Genomic DNA, 26,266 nt, shown 5'->3' on the forward strand with positions numbered 1-26,266 from the left:
AGAGAACAGGCAAAAGGAGGTCCGTCGGGTGAACAGGTCTGTCACTCAGATGGTGGCCCTCAATTTCACAGCTCTCTCGATGTACCTCGCGACCTTCTCTGTTATCTGACTGTTCGTATCCGATAATAGAAAATGCAGTGTAATGTCTGTTGAACGGCCGGGGTTGGAGAGAATGAGTGGAGTAATAATCTCATTCCTTAGGTCTTTGTAAAGAGGGCAAGAAAGAAGGACGTGGGACACTGTTTCCGTGTTACCATCTCCACATGGGCAGAGTCGTTTTTCAAATGGGGTCTTTTGGTAACGACCTTCGAGTACAGCAGAGGGAAGAACATCCCATCTAGCCAATGTAAAGGCACGTCTGTATTTTGGGATGGTTAGTTTAGACAAATATGAGGCTGGAGAGTCAAAATGAGCAGGGGGAAAGTAGGTATACCATGGGCACAGTTTCTTTGAGATAGTCAGGTTGTTTTGTCGTTCAATGTCTTTCAGGCGCTGGCCTATTAGACTCTTTGCTTTGATGAGGCCCATTGATAGTAGGGACTGTGAGTGCAGACCGCATGTAAGGAGTTTTTTATGCACAGTTTTAAACCACTTGCTTTCCCACATTTCGTTATTTAGCTCAGCTACTGAGGGCCCAACTAGCTGTGAGGTTAATTGTGGGGATGCAATTAATCAGCAGCTCACATTTTTGTTGCTGTTATGTTAATAGCAGCGGAAGGGAAGCTTGAGCGGCCTCTGAACTGGGAAAGGAGGGAGGAGAATGTTGGAAGAATCAGGGCAGGGGAAAAAGGAAGAACTGTTCCCCCACACAGTACAGAGTTAAACTGTGGAATTAATTCCTACAAGAGGCAGGGATGGCCACCACCTTGGATGGCTTTATAAGAGGATGAAACAATTTCAAGGCTGCTATGTTCTCCCTTCACTGTGCAGATGACCTACAAGGGTCATAGAAACCAAACCACACCCACGAGGCACCATGTGTTATTGCTGAGGACAAACTTTACACAGATTCAGCAGGCTGGAGGTATTTGTGGGAGGGATTCAAGGGCATGCTGAAAGTTTAGCCTTGCAGATTTAAAATGGATTAAAGCACTCTGATACCCTAGTGCAACAAAGCCACTCAATAAAATAACATAATGCAACCAGCAGTCTTTTTGCTGTTTGGAACAGGAAGGGGAAATGCATAGAAAGGTGGGGGGGGGGGCGACGGCAACGGCGAATGATTAGCAGGAAGATGTGTCAAGAAAATCAGGATGAATACTCACTGCCATCTAACCCATCCTGCAAACAAATGACAACAAATGCTCAGGAAAGATAGGAAGAAGTCTAATCATCACATAAGCTTTGTGCAGGCCAACCAGCATTCTACAAACAGGTAATCTGGAGGAAGCCAACCTGGAAGGAACTGACATACAAATAACAGATACCTATGTAATGGAAGCTTAAAAGAAGCATCATCAAAGGGGTTGTGCAATGCTGAAATACCCCTAGGGTTTTCTGTTCTCTCTTTTCTGCTGAATTTTCAAGAAGAGTGCAGCAGTTTTCATGGTTATTTCTCATACCTTCCATTCTACCCTGGAAAGGAGCATGTTTCCTTTTAATCTCCACCAGTTCTTGTCACAGTGAAAGAAGCCTGTCTGTGGCATCCACTTGTCTGTATCCCCGCCTGCTTTTAAAATGCTTTTAAATGAACATGCCACAAAAGGAATTCATGCAAATGTACTCTGCTGTTCCATTTATTGGCTTTTTCAGATTTGCCTGCCTGAAATTCCTCCCCCTTCTTCTTCTTCTTCTTCTTCTTCTTCTTCTTCTTCTTCTTCTTCTTCTTCTTCTTCTTCTTCCTCCCCACCCCCATTGCTTATCCTTTTCCAATTCTCTCCGTTTAATATTTCTTCCCCCTTCAGGTCACATGTTGGATGCAAAATGTATCAGGATCAAAAAGCATGCTCCGAGGAACAGCAAAACAAAGGCATTTTATTCCAGCTTGCCGCCTCCATTGCAGGGACATGCAGGTGGTGATGCCTCGTCACCATGACGACACGCATCCCACGGGGAGGGTTCTCCTAGGATCATACAGAGATCCCGAGGCTGGGATTGGGGGAGCGGGGAGAGCAAGCAAGCGGCTGTGTACAGAAACCGGAGAGATTGCAGCCTGGGGGTAATGTCTTGATTCCTCCTTCCCACTCTTTTATTGAAACACCTTCTTCGCACAAGAATAGAAGAAAGAAGACAAGCTGCAGCTCATTAGTCTGGATTCAGGTATTGCTTCTGATAGTATATATACCAGCAATTATAATGGCTCCAACCAGAACAAATGGTCTCTTGGAATTCTTAATACTAATTGCAGACAGAGTACAGTGGTACCTCAGGTTACAGACGCTTCAGGTTACAGACTCCGCTAACTCAGAAATAGTACCTCGGGTTAAGAACTTTGCTTCAGGATGAGAACAGAAATCACGCGGTGGCAGCGGGAGGCCCCATTAGCTAAAGTGGTGCCTCAGGTTAAGAACAGTTTCAGGTTAAGAACGGACCTCCAGAACAAATTAAGTGCCTAGCCCGGGGTACCACTGTAGTTGGAAAGGAAAGTTGGGGTGAAGATTAATTCCGCAACATTTCCTTCAGAGGGTCAGTCTTGCCATTATCAGTGGCAATCCACAGGAACATAGGGAGCTGCCTTATACTGACTCCGGCCATTAGTCTGTCTAGCTCAGGGTGGTCTGCACCAGCAATGGGGAAACTTTGCCCTCCAGATGCTGTTGGACTCCAATTCCCATCAGCCTCAATTATTGGCCAGACTGGCTGGGGATGGTGGGAAACTAAGGAGGAGGAAACTGACAGGCACTATGTAAAGCAAGCAAGCTGGCGGCGGACTGAGGTTTGGTGGGGCAGTTCCACATTTGCAACCAGTGGTCCAACCTCTCCTGCTGTTCACCAACTACTTTCCTACAGTTTTTAGTGCATTTTCATGTCACTTTCCTAGCTGCAAAAGGTTTCTTTTTTTTAATAAAGTGGGTTATTTGTTGAGGCAGACCCTTTAATATGCTTTAATTGCACTGGATGCCATTTCCAGTATGATCTGAAATCCCTCCTGCAAAGTTCTGACAGTCTCGAGGTGACCCATGATTTGTCAATCAGGTTCAAGAGTGAAATCTGTCTTCTGTTGCTGCTTGTTTCCATGGAGTTCCTTTCTGATTCTACCCAAGCAGACAGAGACATGTTCTGATTCCTGAGAGCAAGTAGCAAAGCCCAGCAAGCTGACAGCCACTATGTACAGAGATGCACCCCAGAAAAAAGTCATCAAACAGAAAGCTTTGGGTGGCTGCGTTAGGTTCTCAATGCCATCTTTAGAATTTCTTTATGAAATAAAAGCTTCACATGCAGCCCTTGGCATCATATCCTGGTGTATCTATCTGCCTTTTGAGTCCAGGCAGGATCCTAGTTTTCTGTACACATATTATTCGCTACATTGATGACCAAGCATCTATGACAGCAGAGCCAGATGCAACTGCTTTTGTGAGGATCCAAGTCAAGCCAAGACTCCCCCCCCCACACATCTTGTTTTAAATATAAGCAGTGAGAGAGGTATGATTCAGATGTGGACCATGGCTGAGTTTAACCCCTGCTGTGCTCCTGATGGAAATTCTCTGCCCTGCAAGCTATGTTTGCCATTCCAGGTTTCCCAAAATGCATTTACGGTACTTGCCATCTGCGCAGAAAACCCAAAATCAATACCTCCCTAAGTTACTTGTCATTGGACAATGAAATAACGCACTGGATATACATTAAAGAAACACTCATTAACCCTGTCTCTGAATACCATGCATAGCTAAACCAGCTATGAACCGAACCCTGTTCTCTGCAACCCACGACACTCCCCAACTCTGCCACCACTGTTAGAAATGAAAAGCAGCTGGGACTCAGAACACTGATGTCATGGGGAAGCACCACTGTGATCTCTGAGGCATGTTTTACTTTTAAAGGTATACAGTGGTACCTCTTAACTAGAGACGTGTTTTCGCTAATGGGGCCTCTTGCTGCCGCCGCGCCGCCAGCACACGATTTCCATTCTCATCCTGGGGCAAAGTTCTCAACTTGAGGTAACTCTTCCAGGTTAGCAGCAGAGTTTGTAACCTGAAGCGTTTGTAACCTGAGGCGTTTGTAACTCGAGGTACCACTGTATCCTGCTTTCCCCCCTGTGGAAACCTGCAAGGCAGCTTGCAAGCATGAAATAAAAACCACACCTACACACAGCATCTAATTCTGACCAACTCACTGTAGGTTAGTGGTTTATGCCAATGCTAGAGCAAAAGGAAACGTGGGAATGATAGAAGCAAGAGGCAGAGATGGAGTTTCTGCTTCATAGTGTGGGTCCTACATGAGGGATTGATGATGTTTTAATTATCAGCTTGTCTTGAGGTCCAATATCTGAAGAGGGCTAAGACCAATTCTATTCCCTCTGATATTCTTCTGTGCAAAATCCACGTGACCCTTGCAGTCCCATGGGTTTTTCCTAAGCATGGATTGTCTGTGCTAGCAACAGAATGGAAAATCTCAGAAGGGTGGTGTATATATCACTTGATATAAATAGGGTTAGTAGTCCATGAAAGTGACAATTTAACAGAACAGGTGCCAAGGAAAATAAGAGAGCAAGGGCCTTTTGGAGAAATCTGTTTTTATTCTTTACTTATTTCACATTTTAGTTCCATCCTTTCTCCAATGAGGTCAGTTCATGTTGAAGGGGGTTCCTCCTTTTATCTGTGCAACATTCCAGTGTAGTACATGGAATTGAGAGAAAATGACTGGCCTTTGTGGCCACACCAGGACTTCAAACTAGAGCTCAACGCTCTAATCCAGGAATGGGGAATCTCTGTCCCTCTAGATGTTGCTGGACTACAACTCCCATCATCCCTGACGACTGACCACACTAGCTGGGGCTGATGGGAGTTGTTGTCCAACAACATCTTGAGGCACACCCTTGCTCTTAATGCTGTACCACAATGATTCATTCCAGTTCAGTTTGTATTTCAGTTCTGTCCTTGCAATGGGTACAATACCAGGTTTAGCGAATGGGGTTGCTTCTTTTACATTACCTTCCAGAATGTATATTATGACCAGTATTTAACACTATATATTAATGTCTCTGTGTATGAGAGAGATGTCTATATATCTCACAGTCATTTATTTTTCCTAGCTTGTGCAAAAGCTATAAAATGTAAAGGTTAATAGAATCAGAATATAAATATTCAGCTTGCATGAATGACAACAAAATTTGCAAGCCCAGTTGTAGAATATTTGTTCAGTTTCTTTAAGGACCAAAGTGAGTAGGAGGAGAGTGGGATATGTCCTCTATGCATCTAAAGCAAAATGGGAGCCGAGAAGCTGGGCCATTAAGTTGGTTCTGCTGAGAGACCAACCCTATCAGAATTCCCCTCCTTCAATTGTCTCCTGATCGAGTTGCAGAAGACGGAGAGAATGGAAGCAGGATCACTCAATCCTTAGTTCCTCTACCCTGTTTTTGGCAAATTCCCCTTCCTCTTTCACCACAACCCATCCTACCCTTCAAGATAGATTTCTAAAATGGTTTTTAAGGGGAGAAGGGACAGGAAAGATACCTTCCACCAGCCTTGTAGGGCTTCTTTGAATCAAATGTTCAAATTAGAAATAGCAACTTTGGCTGACTCCTTTTTTTTTAGTTCCTAACCCCTGCGCGGGTGCATAAAAAACTTAAAATGACATTTTTTTTAGACTAAGAAATTACTTAAGTGTTGAGTGTGTGGCATGCCCGCCTGCCTGCTATAAATTGTTCATGATATGTCTTCTCGAATATGCATCAACCCTAAGTCCTGCAGCCAAGATGCATGTGATTGCTTTCTCTCTGGAGAGATGCTAATAGCCTTCAGTTTGCTCTGCTTAGGTTGCTGCAGTATAATATTACCTTTTTATTCTGCCCAGGATTGAGATTCCATGGTATTTTTCCTTATCAGAAAGAAGGAACTATTTAATTTCATGTGATCAAGAGCACTAAAACCGCATCTGAGCGGCGATATAGATTTTGGTTGCGAGGCGATTTTTGCAGGGATAGATCTGACGCGTCAGAATGTGCTCGCTCCATCCCCCACTCAAAAGTGACGTTAACTGGCAAACGTCAAAATTAATGATTTTCAATTGGATCCAGAGTAAAAGGAGATAACGAGGAGCACTGGTTGAAGCTCTACTAAAAAAATTAAAATGTCCCGGCTTATTGCCTGCTCCAGCAAGCAGCTGATGCCACTTAACAGTGCAGGGTGCTAGGACTGAAAGCAGGAGCCTTGCAGTGGTGCAAGGTTCAAACCTCAGTGCCTTGCCCTCTGAACCCCTTGGGCTTGCTGATCAGAAGGTCGGCAGTTCAAATCCCCGGGATGAGGTGAGCTCCCATTCCTCGGTCCCTGCTCCTACCAACCTAGCAGTTTGAAAACACACCAGCGCAAGTAGATAAATAGGTACCACTCTGGTGGGAAGGTAAACGGCATTTCCATGCACTCTGGTTTCCATCACAGTGTTCCGTTGCTCCAGAAGCGGTTTAGTCATGCTGGCCACATGACCTGGAACGCTGTCTGTGGACAAATGCCGGCTCTCTCAGCCTGAAAGTGAGATGAGCGCAGCAACCCCATAGTTGCCTATGACTGGACTTGACCATCCATGGGTCCTTTATATTTACCTTTTTATATCTGCACAAAGCAGGGATTCTGTATTAGGGCACATCTGCCTAGCTGGTATAATAGGGGAAGGACCCTAGTTTAGAGATACATGCTTTGCATACAAAGCGGACCAGGTTCAATCACTTTTATCTCCCAACAATCATCTGACTCAGTACAAAGCAGAATGCAGTGGGCTCTGCCCATCATTCCTCGAGCGCTGATGATTATGTAGCCAAAACAGCAACAACATGCTTAATTGGAATGAGTTACAAAGCAGAGCAAGCAACAAAGTCTCCATCATTTTATTTTATGTTTATTTTCGTATTGTGGAGGTCTCAACTGAAAGATACAATGAATGTAAAGTAAACAAAATGACTGTGGAAAAGAAAATTACATGAATCTGAACTTAATCTTATGTACATTATGCTGCCATTTTTTAATACATTATTTATATATGCTAACTGCATTGTCAACAGGATAAACAGCTTACAGTATTCTCAATACTGTCTTGGTCTACACTGTATTGTAGCCTGTTGAAACTTTAGAAGGCTGAGAGGAAAAAATGGGTGGAAAGCTCATTGATAACTGCCAACTATTGCTCAGTGATAGGAAGAAATGAGGCGATTTCATTCACTTCACTACTTCCTCATAAAAATGAAAGTGGATCATGGAAGGAGCAAGGTGCAGTCGTAGCAAAGGCAATATTCACATGCACCAGTGCCCTCCCAGTTATCTGTAATGGTATAGAATATAAGATATCATCTGCCGAGAGCTTGCAAGCTAGACCTGCTGTGGCACATGTTTGCAGAAATACACTGTGGCCAAACCATTTGCTTGTATGCTCAAATATGTACAACTATAAAATGAGTATTTACATCACAGAGTTAAACTGGTGTTTGTTTTTTGTCTTTGTTTCTAAGATTTAGGCATGAACTATACTGAGAGCAGAGGACTACAGTACTTTTAAGACAAAGTAATACTTTTAAGACCCTATCCTTTTTTGCCCATTTCCGGGCCTATTTTTGCACTACTTTACTCCCGAAACCATTTGACCAGTCAACAGGCACCTCTGGGATGGGACACTTTTGTCTGTTCCCTATTCCTGCTGCACAGATGCTTGGTACTGGGAATTAACCTGTGACGGAAGTGATTGTTCCATGCAGAGATGATCTCACCTTGGGCAAAGGGCTGGATTTAGAGAAATACCTAGGACTGAGATAGTGTGTATGCGTGTGTGTATGCCCGGATTGAGTGGTCAGCATAAAAACAATCCATTTGGGGATTTTTTTTAATCAACTGCAGGCACAAGTGGATTTGCCTGATCGGTCAACAGAAGGTGTAAAATCGCTTTTTAAAAAAACATCGGAGCCAACCTTGAAATACGGAAGTGGTTTAAAACTCTGCCTGATGACGTCACGTCGGTTCCATGCAGGATCTGTTAAGCGCAGCATGCCTTCATGCAGTTTGCTTCTCTGTCTGCATGTGACAGAGAACCAGAGAGTAGAGCACGTGGTCCTGGTAACCCCACCCATTCCCTCCCGCCGCAACAGAAAACCCGTTTTACAAAAATAGTCACATATAATAGTAAACACCCTGTGAATGTTTTTTGTTTTTAATGATAAACCCACCTACACTGTGTGTGCGTGTGTGTGCGTGTGTGTGTAAAAATATGGCAAATGTGGCAGTTGAAATAGACACAGTGAAAACACTTACCGACCAAGTGTCTGGCAGTATATTAAACACATAGGCTATAGCGTTGCGCACCTCTTGGAACAGCCATATTGTCTCTGTTCCTGTCTGTCTCTCTTCCACCCTGCCGGCTGTGTGTGAGGACAGCCGGCTCCTACCCTGTTTTACAGAGTTTGGTGACGAGGGGTCACTGTCTTGTTATAGGCACTGACCTTTAGAGAGATTTCATCTGTTTATATACATATATAGATATATCTATGTAATATATTTATAAAGTATAAACTGACAGGTTTGGCATAAATCTCCCAAGGGAGTCTCGCTGACAGGATACGTACCCTTTCAAAGGCTGTAAACAAATTTGCACACAAACAGGAACGTAAAAAGTTTGCTTCACTTTTTGCTAGCCCTGGCATCTTTACTTTTATAGTCTCTGTCCGTTTTGCCCTTTTCATATTTCTGTTTGCCTGGCTTGGTAACGCTATCGTAGGAAGGTGGGGAGGTGGTGGAGGAGCTTTCCTCTGTTTTCTCCGGAGGAGTCGAGTTCCTGTTAAATTTATCAGGAATCGTGTCTTTGATGGGAAGGGCAATGCCATCTTTGCACTTGTCTTTATTATACATAGAGGTCACTTTTTTCACTTTTTGTTTTAAGAGGAAACTCCTGAAAGCCCGCTGGATGATGGTAGCAGACACTTCCTCTTGCTTTCGTTTCAGGGTGGTTGTAATTGGCTCATAGGACACTTTCGAAGGGTTGGCTGCCATGAACCGGTCTTCCATTTGCACTCTGAGCAAATCCATTTCTTCACTTTCTCCCAAAACACGCTTTGTAAAGGCAAACAAGATGTCAAGGCAGTGAATTCGGTCACCGCTTACCATGGGCAGATCCATCGCAATAAGCTGAACGTGGTTTGGTTTTGCAATGAGAAGAGGCGGCTCCAGCGAAGCTGCAAAATCAAAGAGTTTGCAGTACTCTATAAACTGGGTTGCATCCGGATCAAACTTTTCCCAGACCTCATAGAACATCTCAAAGTCGTCCTCGCTCAAAGGCTCAGCACTTTCTTCTGTAGCAACGCTGAAGTTCTCCAAAATCACAGCAATATACATGTTCACTACAACTAAAAATGATATGATAATGTAACTAACAAAGAAGAAGATCCCAACGGAGGGATTGCCGCAGTCTCCTTTGACCGAACTTCCTGGGTGGTCTATCTCAGGGTCACAGTCTGGTGGCCCACTGTTGAGAATGGGAGCTAGCAACCCATCCCAGCCAGCAGAGGTGGTGATTTGAAAGAGACAGAGCATGCTGTTGCCAAAAGTTTCAAAGTTGAACATGTCATCAATGCCCACTTCTCTCTTCACGTAGGCAAAGTTGGACATTCCAAATATAGCATAGATGAACATGACCAGGAAAAGGAGAAGACCGATGTTGAACAAGGCAGGGAGAGACATCATCAAGGCAAAAAGCAGAGTGCGGATCCCTTTAGCACCCTTGATGAGACGCAGGATGCGACCTATCCTGGCAAGTCGGATCACTCGGAACAAGGTGGGCGACACAAAGTATTTTTCAATGATTTCTGCTAGGAACATACCTGCAAAGAAAAATATTTAAGGCAACACCAGTTTTATAACCAGATGTTTCATATTGTGTAGGAACATGAATTGGACATTATACTCAAGATTCATGCTATGAGCTGGTTTGCAGGTTGTGCTAAACCATAGTTTGTTTAAAACTATACTTTATATCGTTCTCACTCCCTACACATCTTCAGACACCACCCCCATGTGGGTGCTCTGCACAACAGAAACAAACCACAGTATGGCTTGTTGTGTCATGCAGATCATGATTGTGGTAAGACAGAAGTAAGCCAAGGTTTGTTCTTGACATTTTTAACTTACCACTCATGTTTTATTTATTGAAAAAATTAAACCACTTTGGGGTTTTCATGACATGACAAGCTATACTATGATTTACTTCTGCTGTGTGTGGCACCCATGGAGGGGGAAGTTATGTAAGGAGTGGGAGACATTTTCACAATTAAACAGGATTCAAAACCAGCTATGGTTTAGTGTGCTAAGTGAACCGGCTCCATGGGTGAAAGAAATCTAAAGCAAAGTGAGTTCTTTTCTAGAGTGCCTTGAATATGACCATATTAGTCACAAGGAAAAGAACACAGCATGGATGTCAGCATGTGAATGTAATTTAATATGTCCCAGTTGTGCTTATACTGTAAATATTAATGTTTTTCTTAATGCAGATACATAAGACAGAGGTACACAAAGCATAACCACAGGGAAGTAGGCTATCTTGTAAAACATCTTGAAAACGTGTTTTGTTTTAATTACAATGTGAAAACTGTGGGACAACTATGTGGATGTAATTTAATATACATGAAGCTTAACAATGAAGAAAAACAAATATTCTATTTTGTCATTTGTTAATCTTCAGTTATCTTAAGCACATTTTACAACTGTTAATTTGATAGCATCACAAAACTAGTAAGAAACATAATAGAAATTCATAAAAAATGATTTTAAAAAACATTCCAAAAAAGTTTGGCTGACTTTAGAGTGCTAGTGAGACTGTGGTTAGGACATATGATGAAGCAAATTTGTGTTTTTCTGTAGGATCTACATACATGATAACTTTTGTCTACAAATGTCACACTTACCTTCACAGATACCTTCATGAAATATTATACATGTGTAGGCGGAAGCGTTCATCATACGGTCATATGTAGCCAGCATATATGTATAGATTTATTTATTTTCTGTTTGTAAGCACAACAGGAAGTCACAGCCAACCATGCCTTCCCACTGCTTTTACATCATGCAACAGACAGGTGTCCATTCATCATACACAATTATGTGGGTGTGATATAAACACTTCTCCAGTTTGAGAAGGGGGGGGGGACCCATAATATGTGAAAAGGCTCGTCAGGCTACGCCTTCATGGAAAGAAATGGTTCTTACCTACAATGGAGAGAATGACAACTACGAAATCAAAGATGTTCCATCCAATGGTGAAGTAATAATGACGGAGTGAAATCAGTTTGAGTACACATTCGCCAGTGAAAAGCACAATGAACACTAGATTAATCCTAGATAAAATGGTTTCCATTTCTTTACTTTGGTCATCTGTTTCCACCATCATGGTGACCATGTTAAGGCAGATAAGAATCATGATGCTGATGTCAAAGGCTTGTTTTGTTACAAAATCAAAGACCATGCCTTGGAATTTGTTCTGTTAAAAATAAAAACAGAAAATGTGAACAATGTGAAAATAACTCTCTTTACAAACATATCTATATCTATCATCTATCTATATCTATCTATCTATCATCTATCTATCTATCATCTATCTATATCTGCCCCTCTTCTTTTGAAGGATCAGGCTATTAAATCTGCTTCCTAGCACCTTAGCTTTTTGAGAAGTAATTGCTAGAGCTCTTGCTTCTTTGAACATTATTGGGAGGCAACCAGAAAAGCAATCAACAACCTCAATTTCATCTGAGCTGCCCTAAGAGTCAGGCATGTGGTGAACCAAAATATTAAGGCCACTGCTACCTAAAGTTTCGTATATTTAAACTGGCCAGCATAAACAACAATAATTTCACCCTATATTACTTGAAAATGTAAGAGGTGGGGAAAACATGATTAGGGTATAATTGAGAATGAAAGCAGAGAGCAGGTGGCAAATTGTTGCCACTGCCTCTGCATTGTGGAAGTTCTTTCATCTGCCATACAAGAAGCATCACCTATTGGTTACTTCAGAGAGTTTGTGAAGACATATTTTTTTTTGGCTCAGACTTTCCCTGACCCATAAGATGGGACCTGGTCATTTCTGAATCCCTCTTTTTATCTGGGCCTATTGTTGTTGTTATTACTATTATTTATTCCAATATTTCATCATAAGGTCCTAGGGCAGGTTACAACCATTTACAATATTAATACCATTGCCATGTAGCTCACCTGGTGACAGCATGGGGCTGATAACACCAAGGTTGCAAGTTTGATCCCCCTATGGGACAGCTGCATAGTCCTGCCTTGCAGAGGGTTCGACTAGATGATCCTTGGGTGTCCCTTCTAACTCTATAATTCTATGAGTCTAAATATTAAAACAGTCTAAAACAAACCAGTCACAAAAAATAAGCTGTAAACAAACTTCTCCAGTATCGAAGCCCAGGGTAAAGAAGTTCATAGTTTTATTTTTTCATGGTTTTTTTGCGTACTGCTTAGATTTTTTTTAATAAAAAAATTAGTATATTAAATGGCTTATATAGACTTTCGATAGACAACGCTGAATCTTCAAATATATGAAGTAGAAAGAAATCCTTACCCCTGGTCTAGGTATAGGTTTTTGTGGCTTTTTAGACCCTAATTTCTTCATGGCATTATAATACTTCTTCTGTTCTTCCGTCATAAAGATGTCCTGGCCTCCAAAGTAAAGAAATGAAACGAAAACAAATCATGTTACAAAACACGTCCGCAGATTAACTTATGCTCTGATTAACTGAGCGCATTTTAAAACACTGGTTAAAACACCACGTAAGTTCCAGCTTATACCAGAGGCCAATGAGAGCCTTCATGGGCCAATGCATATTACTCTCATATTACACCATATTGATAGCCTACCAAGCTATTTCATGGGCCCAGTTCAAAGTGCTGGTTTCGGCCTTTATGGTAAGGTTACCAGACATCCTCGTTTCCCGGGGACGGTCCCCGGATTTACAAATCACTCCCCTTACAAAATCCATCTATTTAGTAGGAAGTTGAAAAGTGTTCCCGGATTCATTGAAAAAAATCTGGTAACCTTACTTTATGGTCCTAAATGGAAATCATGAACGTCAACGCGACCCACAAGTACACATCCACTTAAATGAACAGCAGAGGGTCATTCTCCCTAACACCTTGTTATCTGAGGTATTATGGGCAGGTAGTCAGTGTGGGTCCTGGACCAGATTTGTGCAAGAAGCCTATTTGGTTCCATTGTTGCTGTCTTTTTGTCACACTGTAAATTATGCTTTTTCTTAGCATAATCAAGGGGTGGGTAGGACTTGCAAGATGATTAACTGTGCATTCATTTGCCTCTTTTCTGGCTTTGCTGCTGTGCTGTAATGCTTTTAGCGTTTTCAATGTTTCATTTAGACTTGATTGCTGTCTAGGGGCCTTTATAATGACAGAAAAATGGAATATATATTCCCCCCTAACCCCCCCCCCAAGTTACACATTACAAGTTAAACTCTCAGGGTCTTGAAGTGATATCATACTTTTTTATTTTATTTTTTTACTTCAAGTTCATAGTGGTGGAGCAGAAATAAATGTCAGCTTCTAAAGCGAGCATTTTAAATAAATGAAAAACTGTCTATTCTTTTAATGTTCTAAGACGATTACTTCACACCAGGCAGGACTTAGGTTTGGCGATTTAAAAAACCACACCCAATATTTATAGCACAGTGGTACCTCGGTTTTCGAACGTCTCGGAAGTTGAACGTTTTGATTTTCAAACGCTGAAAACCTGGAAGTAAATGCTTCAGTTTTCGAACACGCCTTGGAAGTCGAACATGCCATGCGGCTTCTGCTGAGTGCAAGATCCGGAGGCCTAGCTGTCGGCTATTGAGTCCTCAGTTTTTGAACATTTCGGAACTCGAATGGTCTTCCATGGTATTACGTTCAAAAACCGAGGTACCACTGTAGCTTTATTTCCAGAGAATAGAGAAAACCCCTTAAATACTTATCTTCTTTTTTTGTTGATTGAAGTTATCTATGATGACACCAATGAAAAGGTTTAAAGTAAAAAATGATCCAAAGATGATGAAGATAACAAAATAAAGATACATGTAGAGGTTGTCCTCATAATACGGCTGATCTTCTACCTACAATCCAACAAGAAATTGCAGGATCTCAACATAGACACACGAAGCAGAAAACAACCACCCATTTTCTTCAAAGCACACCAATTCAATGAAAAGAAGAAGAAGAAACAGCCTAGCATGTGTATCTATCTGTATGCAGCTACTGTGTTATAAACAATGAGCCCAAAATTGGAGTGGTTTTTTTAGTTCCTTGGGTCAGGAGACCTATGGGCTGGTCATCTGTACATCACAGAAAAACCAACAATATTTTGACTGCAGGGATTGTCAAGCAGACTCCCACGAGTTACCAACAGAAGGTAACGTACAAGAACGTACTCAAGAATTAGTGCTTACATGTATGATGGAATGTATACTGATACTTACATCTCTTGAATCAACAGCTGCATACATAATATCCATCCATCCTTTAAAAGTAGCCTGCAGATAAAATGCAAACATTAAGCACAGTTCTAAACCTACAAACATGTATGCAGAGAATGTTGATGTCAAAATTTGGTGGAGGAGTTGTATCAACACCGCCTGTGGCGCAATGGGTCAGTGCGTCTGGCTGTTAACGAGGTTATTGGTTCGAGCCCACCCAGGGATGGCAGAACCTCTGAGCCTGATCCTATGCACTGGTATTTTATGCAGGGAGTATAGGGTAGGAAAACTAAACTACTTACAACTTGAAGCAGAGCGAGGTAACCAGCTCCAACATTGTCAAAATTTACTTTCACATTTTTCCACCGGGCAGGCTGATTGTTGTTGATGAGCTCCTCACACTGAGTTTTATTGTCAACCTCGCTAATATTAAACATTTCACCTGTCGTGGTGTTAACACAGTGGTAGAACTTGCCAGCAAACAGGTTTACGCCCATGATGCTGAAGATCAGCCAGAATATGAGGCAAACCAAGAGCACATTCATGATGGAAGGGATTGCGCCAACCAGAGCATTGACAACCACCTATCATGAAAATTGGACAGAAAAGAAAAAGAAAATTCCGATTTATCTTTTACAGCTGAAGAGTATAGCTTCCAAATTTCTATTCGCGTCTTTACAATTTCGACACTTAGGCTGTTTTAAATACATATACACATATATGTGGGAGGGGGTTGATGCATGTTAATAGAAAATCCCGTTGTTAATGGTACTGTGCAAAAGAAACAAGACAAAGAAGCAGGAACTAAGCTCTACAGGGAAAGCAAGTAAGTGCAAAAAGTAAAATAAAACCTGATAGTGGCAAGATGGAATCGTAACATTTGTGTGCACTAGGCAGGAAAAAAAGAGAGAGAAAAGTTAAATACCAAGAATATAAATCAAAGACCTATAACTGTGCAACAAACTAGGCCTTCAAACAGGGAATGGCTGAGATGCTGTAGCAAACAAAAGCCATGAAGCAACTGCCTGGGTTTTAAGATGTCTTGTAAAGCAACAAGACTTTCTTCACTAAGCATTCAGTCTTCAACCCTAATTCTTTAATAAGCCTTTAATAAGGAGAAATGCATATTCCTGTTAAATATAGCCAAATGAATTCAAGACTAATTTATGAAATAGCTACACTTCTCTTTAGGAAAACTATGTGCATTGATTTGACTTTGCTCTAAAATGAAGATACGACTTCTGAAGCAGCCTCAGCTTTTGTTGGCAAATGCACATTTCATTGGATGTTAATATTAAGTGCAGAATCCAATTCATGCCCTTGTGTTCACAGGAGGTATTTTGATTCAGCAGAGGTGTCTGCTAACAGAAGAGAAGAGGGGGTAAATTTTTTTTGCATATTCCCCCTCACCACTGCAGTCCCCAGTGCCCCTCCTCCAAATTAGCTCCAGAGTTTGAGGGAACCCCCCCCCCCAGTTGGAAAGTGCAGAGGGAATTTGCAAAAACCACCTTCTCTTCCTTTTCCATTAGTGGATGCTGAATCAAAAGCCCTTCCTTGAGCACGAACATGTTTTGCATTAAACTAGATATCAAGATGTTTTGCATAAAAAACGGAGGAAATGTAAGGGTTTATTGCAAGATAGGTGAAGCCTTGATACATGCTATGTATTGTCTTGGGGACATGTCCACCTTGCAGATCCACAATTTTGTTTGCTGAGGACTTTGCAACCCTTCTGCACCCTTCCATCATCATGAAACCTACAGGCACTGAACAAACCTTCTCCCTATCCCACCCCAACCCCAAATCATAAAACCTAAATTATTTACTGGAAGGTAGATATCAATGTGGCCATCAGAGAGGTCAAATGAGTTGCTGGACCAAACCAGAAGCATCCTATAAACATCCTAAAAGATGGCTGGGGAACCTGTAGCTCTCTAGAGGTCATTGGACTCCAACTCCTCTCAGCCATGGAGGACTGGAGCTTCCACATTCTTGCCCTATAGATAGCCATCCTTATGACCTTAAAGTAAAAGACATCACCCACACTTTTCCCCAGGTGATGCAAATATTTCTAATATACTGCTAATGAGGAGTTCATGCTCCTTAGCTTCACACTCGAGCTCTCTTTCATTGCCTTGTTTAGTATGCCTTTTTAGTCTACCAGGGTAAATTTTTATTATTTATTTCATACACTGCTTGATCGTAAAAACAAACAAACCTCAAAGAGGTTGACAAAAAGGAGAAAGCAGTAAAATCAAGGAAAATTCACAACCATACTTTAAAACCATACAAAAGTTAAAAAACTAAAACCAGATTAAACTCAATTTTCTAAGTATCTGGGTTGGCTTGTCTAAACAAGAATGTTTTTAGCAGTTACCCAAAAAGGGTATTATTTATAGGGAGTTCCTAAATGCAGGCACTGATACACTAAACAATCTAACAAATGTGGAACAGGTATTATATGTCACCTGCAGTGGTGGCAATTTTGTCCTTGGAAAGAAAGATTGGATTATAGGGATTATGCTGCTCTTAAAAGATTTTCTTCCCCCCGTTTGGTCTACAAATTTGGGTGGAAATTTTGTGAGAGTCTGACGGCTGGAGTCCAGTGCACCATCTAATTATCTGTGTGTCAAATCCCAATAAGCAGAATTCATTCTTGTTGTTGGATTTCATGAGAGAACAATCCAGAATTTTGAGATCCTGAAAACTAAATTTGTGCCCTTATCATTTATGTGATTTGCGCCCCCTCAGTCTTCAGGTTTAGGTCCTTAATATGGTGACCTTTATACACTGGAATATTGTGTTGTTAAAAGGTTTTTGATTTGAGTATAGATTCCTGACCACAAGTTCACTAAGTTGAACTATTAAACCACGAACACACTCACCTGCATTCTACTGCTGAAGTGACAGCAGTTAAGCCATCTTCAACGTATTTTTTACAGTTTTCAAGTGATGCTCAGATTGAAAACATGCAACTTTTATTTAATGCTGTGTAGCCTTGTCAGGAATGCATACAGGGCTGTATGTATGTGGGAGTGCAGGATATTATGCCTGGTGGAGCATTTATAACTCTTCTGCCTGCAAAAGTATCCTTGAAAATATGTGGGCAAGGTTTGTTGAAAGCTCAGAAGCCAGGCATGTGGCTAAACAAGCTTTTTTTGGGGGGGTGGGGGGCAGGAGTGCAGCTGCTTCAGTTCAATCCTTTGGCCCTCCCATGACTCATAAGACTATGCAACATGGTAAAAATTGCCAAACAAACTATGTAACAGAGAAATATAAATGCACAATTTCTCAGTCTGTGTAACCCAGTGATGTTCCAAAATCCAGCTTTCCTTGCTGCAAACTTTGGACTGCTTGACCTCAATATTTTAATCTGGGAGTTGAAAAGTACACATAGCCCTGTACACTCACACACAAATCTGATCATTCTGGAGTGTCCTAACACAACCAATGCAATCCTGAAATAACTTTTTAAGCAACATACATGCAAGGGACCGAGATGTAAATGCTTGGCTGAAAAGGAAACCTCTCCAAAGACTGTAGAACTGATAAGCTTTTAGAAACGCTGGTGACTGTGGCATGCAGTAAAGAAATATATATATATATAGTGCAACATTTCAACATGGATTTGTCATTCTTTATTCTGCGTGGATAGTCATGTTTCATGCACATATTATTTCAGGGTTATTTCATGGCTATCTCACCCTCATTCCTTCAAATCGTGACAGGGCTCTTAAAGGCCTCAAAGCTCTTAGTGTTCGAAGTGATTTAATGGCACCCAGTTCAGAATAGCCCAGAGCATTGGCTACTAAACTAACCAATGAAACCTGCAGGTGAGGGGGAAAAAGTTAAAACATGTTAGTGCGTTTCCTTATAATACAGACATCGAGAACAAAACAACAACAACAACAACAACAACAACAACAACAACAACAACAATAATTTATACCCTGCCCATCTGACTGGGTTTCCCCAGCCACTCTGGGCAGCTTCCAGCAAAATATTAAAATACAATAATTCATCAAATATTAAAAGCTTCCCTAAACTGGGCTGCCTTCAGATATTTTCTAAAACCACAGAACCAGGATTCACTTGACCTGAGGCCCCGCACTTGTCTTCAAACTGAGGCTCAGTACTATCCACATGACTGGCAGCAGCCCTCTAGGATTTTAGACAGAAGCCCTACCCGGAGATGCTAGGAATTGAATCTGGGACCTTCTGCATGCCAGACATGTGCTCTGCCACTAACTACAGTCTTCCCCTTCCCCTATTGCAAAACAGACACACGGTGTGGTTGTGAACCCAGCCATAACACGAAGGTGCTGCTGCCTTCAGGGTCGCTAGTTGCTGCTGCTCCCTGTCAGTTCCAGTGTATCTCCTGAGCGAGGAGGAGAGTGCAAATACAGTGGTACCTCGGGTTAAGTACTTAATTCGTTCCGGAGGTCTGTTCTTAACCTGAAACTGTTCTCAGCCTGAAGCACCACTTTAGCTAATGGGGCCTCCTGCTGCCACCATGCCGCCGGAGCACGATTTCTGTTCTCATCCTGAAGCAAAGTTCTTAACCCGAGGTAATATTTCTGGGTTAGCAGAGTCTGTAACCTGAAGCGTATGTAACCCAAGGTACCACTGTAGCTTGCAAAAGGAAGTGAAACCCTGTTGTATAGGTGCCATTTGGGGAATTATTTTCCACCTGAAAACGTTGCCAGAGGAGTCTGAGAAGGACAGAGCCTGAGTTCGACGGAGGCCCCCGTGTGTGCTAATTTGGAGGGGCCCTGCCATGATCCTCTTTACCCATCCCACTTCATCTGTGAAACGAAGTCCTTGAGCTCCCGCCACAGAAGGAGTTGACTGGGGAAAGTGGTGTTGTAAAAGCAAGACACATAGTAACAAGGCCTAACCCTATTGAGAAACGTCTTAAGATCAGACAAGAACATGGTGGCAAGTTCAATGGAGAGAAAGCAAAGTACGAGGGAATGAATTACTCCAAACCTTTCTAAATCATGCTGAGAGGAATCTGCCGATTTAATCATACACCCCTTCAAACTGTGGATGTGTTCTTGGCTATTGTAAATGACTTATTCTTTTGTTTTACACTTTCTTGCTTGCTTCCGCCCCTCTCTCAAGCAATGAGATAAATCAGAGTAAGAAAAGAAGGAAGGAATGTGGTTCGGGAGATATAAGGCACTGAAAGGTGAGATTAATATGTGTTATTTTAGCCTACTTTCATTAGGCACACTGACATAACAAGTGTCAGGAAGTTAAAAGTACAGCAAGAGAACATGGGAGCTAAGCTACTATTCTTTCCCTTTGCACAGAGGGGGGAAAGGAAGTGAGCGTTAGTTTCCACTCTGCTCAGGATAAATCAGGATGAAATTTAACTCCCCACTTCTCAATCCTTATGATTTCATTGCAGGTATCAAATTGTTCTATCAGATAAGCAAAAACTGGGACAATAACACAAGTTTCAGGCTGACATCTCACCATGACAATCAGTTATTATCAATGTATAGTTTGACAGTTCGAGCTTAACTGGGAGAAGTTCAATTATTTGTTCAGTCAGCCATTCTTACCAGCTCTGTATGTATACAGTGGTACCTCGGTTTACAAACTTAATCCGTTCCAGAAGTCCGTTCTTAAACTGAAGCCGTTCTTAAATTGAGGCGCACTTTCCCTAATGAGGTCTCCTGCCGCCGGTGCCCTTCCACCGTTTGGATTCCGTTCTTAGACCGAGGTAAAGTTTCAAACCGGGACACTACTTCCGGTTTTGTTGAGTTTGTAAACCGAATCGTTTGTAAACAGGACTGTTCTTAAACCGAGGTACCACTGTCTAAACATCTATTCTGGCCCGCCTCAAATAAAATAAAGCCGCCTCAGGTAATATATAAGACTTTAGAATAACACTGTCCTAAAAAGCTGTTAAGAAGACTGCATCCTCTTGGTCACTATGACTTACTTTGACACACTTTTCTGTTAAGTGGCAGGATGAGTGAGATGCAGATGCAACTGAGCATATCTCACTGAAGCGGCCATTCAGGAGCAGTGGTTGGTCCTTTTGCCAGTGCGCAGAAAGAGGGTGGGCTACTGAGCATCTGTTCCTTGGTTTCTCCATAGTCTTGATCAGTTGTTAAGCCTAGCACACACTCCAGACTGCCCACCTGTGCAGGTAACATATTTCTGTTCTGGTACCTTGCCTCTCTAAAGGTTCTAGCTGGGTTTTTCCCATTATAGTCATTTTATGGATACAGTGGTACCTTGGGTTAAGTATTTAATTCGTTCCGGAGGTCTGTACTTAACCTGAAACTGTTCTTAACCTGAAGCACCACTTTAGCTAATGGGGCCTCCTGCTCCTGCTGCGCTGCCGGAGCACAATTTCTGTTCTCATCCTGAAGCAAAGTTCTTAACCCGAGGTAATATTTCTGGGTTAGCGGAGTCTGTAACCTGAAGCATATGTAACCTGAAGCGTATGTAACCCAAGGTACCACTGTAGCTTGCAAAAGGAAGTGAAACCCTGTTGTATCTTGAGTCTATATTAGATCTTGAGCCTGCAGGCATGGTCTATTTCCTTTTTAACTTTTGTACAAATAATATTTTTTTATGACTGTTACTGTGTTACAAGACATTTGCGTTCCATGGTGAGTGATTTTTCTTCATATCAGGACAATTTCTTTTTTGAACATTCTGTGAGGTAAAAATCTTCCCACTTCACATGCGCAGAGCAGTTTTCCAACTTCTTAAACTGGTGGTTTGTTATTGCTTTTATGGTGATGCAATTAAAGTTTAAATGAATCGGTGAATATGTGGCACTTGAACTGGAAAAATCAGGCAAGGGCAACACTGATGGTTCACCTGTATTTGGTTTGCTAACATGGATAGATATAGGCCACTTCTCATGTAATACTGAATAATCATGACTGGAACACAGATTCATGAAGACAGATGCAAAGGACCCAACTCTCAGGTCAACTTTGCGGTATTACTATTCTTAATGTTATGGGATCTAAATAATGAGGAGACTGCACAGGAACAAAGCAAACAATGGGTTTCAAGTACTTACATCAACAATGAGGAAATCCAGCCAGCACCAGGCATTGGTGAAATACATTTGAAAGCCATAGGCCACCCACTTCAGAAGCATTTCCAGAATAAAGATGTACGTGAAGACCTTGTCAGCATACTCCAGCATGGTCTTGATAGTCTTGCGCTGTTCAATATATATGTCTTCAAAGGCCTGGGGCAGGGAGGAGGGTGGAATCATTGCTTTATCGTTCACAGAGATAAACCTTGTTTTTAAAAATACAGGTGTAAAATTTCATTTCTGCTTCGTGTTCTACTGCTAACATATTACCAATCAATTAGCAAGAGAGCAGGAATTCTTGTTCTTTTTTTAAGCACCTATCCTACAATATCTGTGAATCATGATTATTTATCAAACATTTTCAAACCTGAAAGTAACTGTACTAGCCACCATACATTCTATAATGCCCATTGAAAAATCTGAGAAAATAGCAGGTGTTTATTTTTTATTTTTGCTCACCAGAGCACCACTGCTGAGGAGAATCATAAAAACAATGAACGTCTCAAACCAGTTGTGTTCAACTATGCTGTAGCAGGTTTTCCTAAAATTCCACCAGATTTTTCCTCGGCCATCTTCTATACTCACTTGACAACATGGGAACTTCTTGATGCAGCCTGTTTACAAGGATATTAAATTGTTAAATTTTGGAATAAATGTTTATGGTTATCTTTATTTCAGAATTTTAAAGAAACCAGTCTTTCCTCCACAGAGTCGAGGACTGTATATATTTTATCCTTCCTTGTGAGGAAAGAGGATAGTTGCTGTTATGGCTTAATGTTAAATGGCACATGCTAGGGTTACCATTTTTCAGAAAGTAAAAAGCAATTGTTGAGCCTCAATTGTTCAATTGACTTGTCTAAGATCCTTTGAAATCCTGGTAATGTCCAGGAAAATCCAGATGTATGGCAGCCCTAGCACATCCAAAATCCATTAACCACATCCAGAAGTGCTGATGTGTACTGACAGTAACACTCTCCCTAGGATCCCTTTATAGGGATACCCAGGGTTTTTTGTTTTTTTTTTTGGGGGGGGTGCAAATATGTACAACCCCTCCCCACCATTCAAGATTAAGGATTTTAGACCAATGCCTTATCCACCCAAGTTGTGACAGTTGCTATGAGGCAAGCAACCCCCCACCCCAAGACCAGCAAATTTGTCTGGAAGCAAAATTCCTTCCTGGCCCTAAATATGCCGACCAAAAACTTCTATAGCAAGGAACCAACCAAAGACTGTATGATGAAAATACTCTGAATAAAGGGGAGGGAGGGAAGGAGATCTGAAATCCAACTGCAGTGAAATAAAAGGTAAAAGGTAAAGGGACCCCTGACCATTAGGTCCAGTCATGACCGATTCTGGGGTTGGGGCGCTCATCTCACTTTATTGGCTGAGGGAGTCATGTGGCCAGCATGACTAAGCCGCTTTTGGTGAACCAGAGCAGTGCACAGAAACGCCGTTTACCTTCCCACCGGAGCAGTACCTATTTATCTACTTGCACTTTGGCGTGCTTTCGAACTGCTAGGTTGGCAGGAGCAGGGACCGAGCAACGGGAGCTCACCCCGTTGTGGGGATTCGAACCGCCGACCTTCTGACAGCAAGTCCTAGGCTCTGTGGTTTAACCCCCAGCGCCACCCATGTCCCTCAAAAGAAAAGGAGGTGGCCCTAAATTTATGCCTGGGAAGTGGACCTGAATGAAGACCCCGCGGAGTCTATGGCCATCTCTGCCCCCACTATGTCAGCCTCCTGAGCCAACCCGTGATTGGTCAGTTTCACAGGTGGGCTAAATTCAAAATCCCACCTTGTATCCCGCCAGCTGCTGGAAGCAGAGAAAGAATCTTAGCAATGGTGGCAAGCTGTGCCACAGCAAAACTGCAGTCCACAGTTAATTTGTCAAACACAACTTGTTTATTTTGTCTCCCTGTTACCTTCTGTAAAACAGGCTTCAGGTTCAAGAGCCTCTTCAGGTTCAATCTCTGCCTGTTCACCCTCTCCAGGCGGGGCAATATCAACTGTGCTGCCTTCTGAAGAGCTGGTTGCATTTAACTTCTGAAAATAAAATCCCACAGAAAAAAAGAAGGTTTTTTGCCCCCTGCAACTTTATGCCGCACTCAAAAGGAGATAGTGAAGTATGACAGTGCTCTTCCAAATTTATACTGGCAGTGCATAGCAGATGGAACCACAAAATCTTATCTATGTCAACTCGGAAGGAAGCCCCATTGAGTTCAATGGGTTTACTCCTTTCTCGGTAACTTGAGTATAGGATCGCAGCCTAAGTTTGCTTGTTTTGTTTTTAATGCAAATAAAAGCATGCTATTCAAACTGTGTTTCCCCTTTCTCACAATAAGCCTGAGTACTTCCTTATGTTGTAGAAAAGCAACTGTGTATAGGAATTGCAAAATAAGTGGGGCTGGATAACTATTTTCAAACTCCTTCATTGTATTATATTAAATTTAGGTGTGTTTGTTATTAATTCCTCACCCACTCACTCAAGAAAAACTGGACCACTAAAGAGAGAAAATAGCCAGTTGTCCAAGTTAACTTCAGAAGAAGAAGAGTAAACTAGTAGTAAACTAGTAAATTAATGTTAAAATAACCCTGCTATTTACTGTAGGACTCCATATATTATTATTATTATTATTATTATTATTATTATTATTATTATTATTATTATTATTAAAATAGGCTGCTACTCTGCCATAATAATTTTGGAAACCCATCCTGAATTGGATTCTCATGGCTGCTTGTCAGAATTCAATCCACACAAATATCTAGCTGAGTTATGTCAGTGTGCTGGTGTGAGTTACCACAACATATGGATATTATATGCATCGATGTGCGTGGGGAATTTGCATTTTAATGTAGATCCGGGTGCCCTACACTGCCACATTGCCATAAGCCCAGAAACAGCGCCGTTTAAGGATGAACACAAGGTTCCTGGCCACCACTAAACAGGTGAGGCAGCTAACCAGCCGTCAAGCATGAGGAAGGTTTCCCCCCCACTATTGAGTGTCTGCCTGGCTTTTTGTGACATGCTGTCTCTTATTGAATGAAGCACCCATTGGAGGCACCACTGTTCTAGGCAGCCAGGCTGAACCAAGATGTCTAAAATACCAAATTGCATTTTACAACTTCAGATAGAAAATTATACTGCACATGCTCAAGAGACTTTGCCCATATAAACTTTGTAAGTAGACGGGCACTTGGCAAGTTTTGCAGCGCAGTGGCAGCGAGTTTAGCACATTATTTATATTATAATGAATCTTTATCGCGGTCCAAAGACCCATAGAACAATTTCAGAACAAAATACAGCTAAGACAGCCAACCACGAAAGCGAGAGAAACCGAAGCGGTCATTTTGTTTTGTCTCGAGCTTGATTATCTTTGTTTCTTTTTACTTCTGAAACTTTGCCACGGCCAGTGTAATATCATTAGACCTGTCATCCAAAAGATTTTTAATATGGGAGGCTTCAGATTTTCCCAGCAGATCTGCCAGTAGGGGTTTGATCAGTTGGTCCCTTGCTAGTTTATTTATATTGTATCCAACAGGAAAGTTGTTTCAGGCAGTTGTTTATAAATTCTCATTCTGTTGTTTCCCCCTTTTGGGAGAGGGGACTCTCTGTGCATGCTCAGAGGCATTCAGTTCAAAATTGGCAACTGTATGGTTATGCTATTCTGGCAAAGGAACATCTTTCACTAGATCTGCATCTGATGGAGAACTTGTGAATTTGTCCTATATTTATGCATCCTCATGTGTTATATTTGGAATAGCTTTTTCAGTGTTAACATTAGCATGTTCTGAAATAGTTTCATTAGAAATTCACTCTTCAACTTTAAATAATTGTTATACTGACACCCTTTAAAACATTATGAAATATTATGTAAAAAGCAAACATAATTACCAATAATAATATCAAACTGTTCAATGTTACACAGTTTGCACTAATGCTAGAAATCCTGACCTATATTCTTAGCAAATTAAATGAAGGTTGATCTAAGTTTGTTAAAGCAATTTGTTTGGCAATAAGCACCCACATGTCAAAGAGAGGATTATGCATATATATTTCTGTATCATATTAAAATACAAAAAGGAATTCTTTGAGCTGGAAACCTATGTGGCTACATAAAGTAATTATTCATGCCCTCTTTGTAATTGCTAATTACATGAATGGCATCATGTCTAACTTGGCCCTGATGGTGCAATTCCTTAAGTGGTGGTGAAGAATGTGTAATTTTACTGATTTTGTGCTGTGAAGAAGCTGACTAAAACTGAGCTTTTACAGAATTAAATCACTTGAGAATTTGAGTATGACATTTTTGAATTAATCTGGATGGATTTTGCTGTTAGGCAAATTAAAAAACCAGGAAGAATTCTCCAATAGTTAGCTTGCTGAAACAAATTAAGTTTAAAATATGAGAATAAATATGAGAACCAAGATGACAGATTAAGTAGTAAAATCAACCATGCCTTTATACAAGTAAATAACCCACTCAGTCGCTGGGTTTGAATGTTTAGGCTGCAGTCCTATTCAGACATTACACAAATGGGGAGGGGTGAGGAGAATTGCATATGGCCAACTCATTCAGTATAAAGTCTGAACT

At 41.5% G+C, this 26,266-nt stretch overlaps 1 protein-coding gene across 1 annotated transcript in view; it reads right to left on the reverse strand.

Moving 5' to 3' along the window:
- Nucleotides 1-6,963: 6,963 nt before the first annotated feature.
- The window catches only part of LOC309540030 (sodium channel protein type 2 subunit alpha-like), a 76,894-nt gene continuing 57,591 nt past the window's right edge, over nt 6,964-26,266 (reverse strand). Inside the window, exons 19-28 of the mRNA XM_082236614.1 lie at nt 23,594-23,714; nt 22,131-22,285; nt 21,651-21,824; nt 18,301-18,423; nt 14,899-15,180; nt 14,600-14,653; nt 14,099-14,236; nt 12,700-12,804; nt 11,334-11,604; nt 6,964-9,952 (exon numbers count right to left, since the gene is read on the reverse strand). Of these exons, the coding sequence (XP_082092740.1) occupies nt 8,757-9,952; nt 11,334-11,604; nt 12,700-12,804; nt 14,099-14,236; nt 14,600-14,653; nt 14,899-15,180; nt 18,301-18,423; nt 21,651-21,824; nt 22,131-22,285; nt 23,594-23,714 (2,619 nt within the window). The 3' untranslated portion in view covers nt 6,964-8,756. The remainder of the gene's footprint in view (nt 9,953-11,333; nt 11,605-12,699; nt 12,805-14,098; nt 14,237-14,599; nt 14,654-14,898; nt 15,181-18,300; nt 18,424-21,650; nt 21,825-22,130; nt 22,286-23,593; nt 23,715-26,266) is intronic.

Source organism: Podarcis vaucheri (genome assembly GCF_965113315.1).
Source record: "Podarcis vaucheri genome assembly, chromosome: 1".
Taxonomy (NCBI): Eukaryota; Metazoa; Chordata; class Lepidosauria; order Squamata; family Lacertidae; genus Podarcis; species Podarcis vaucheri.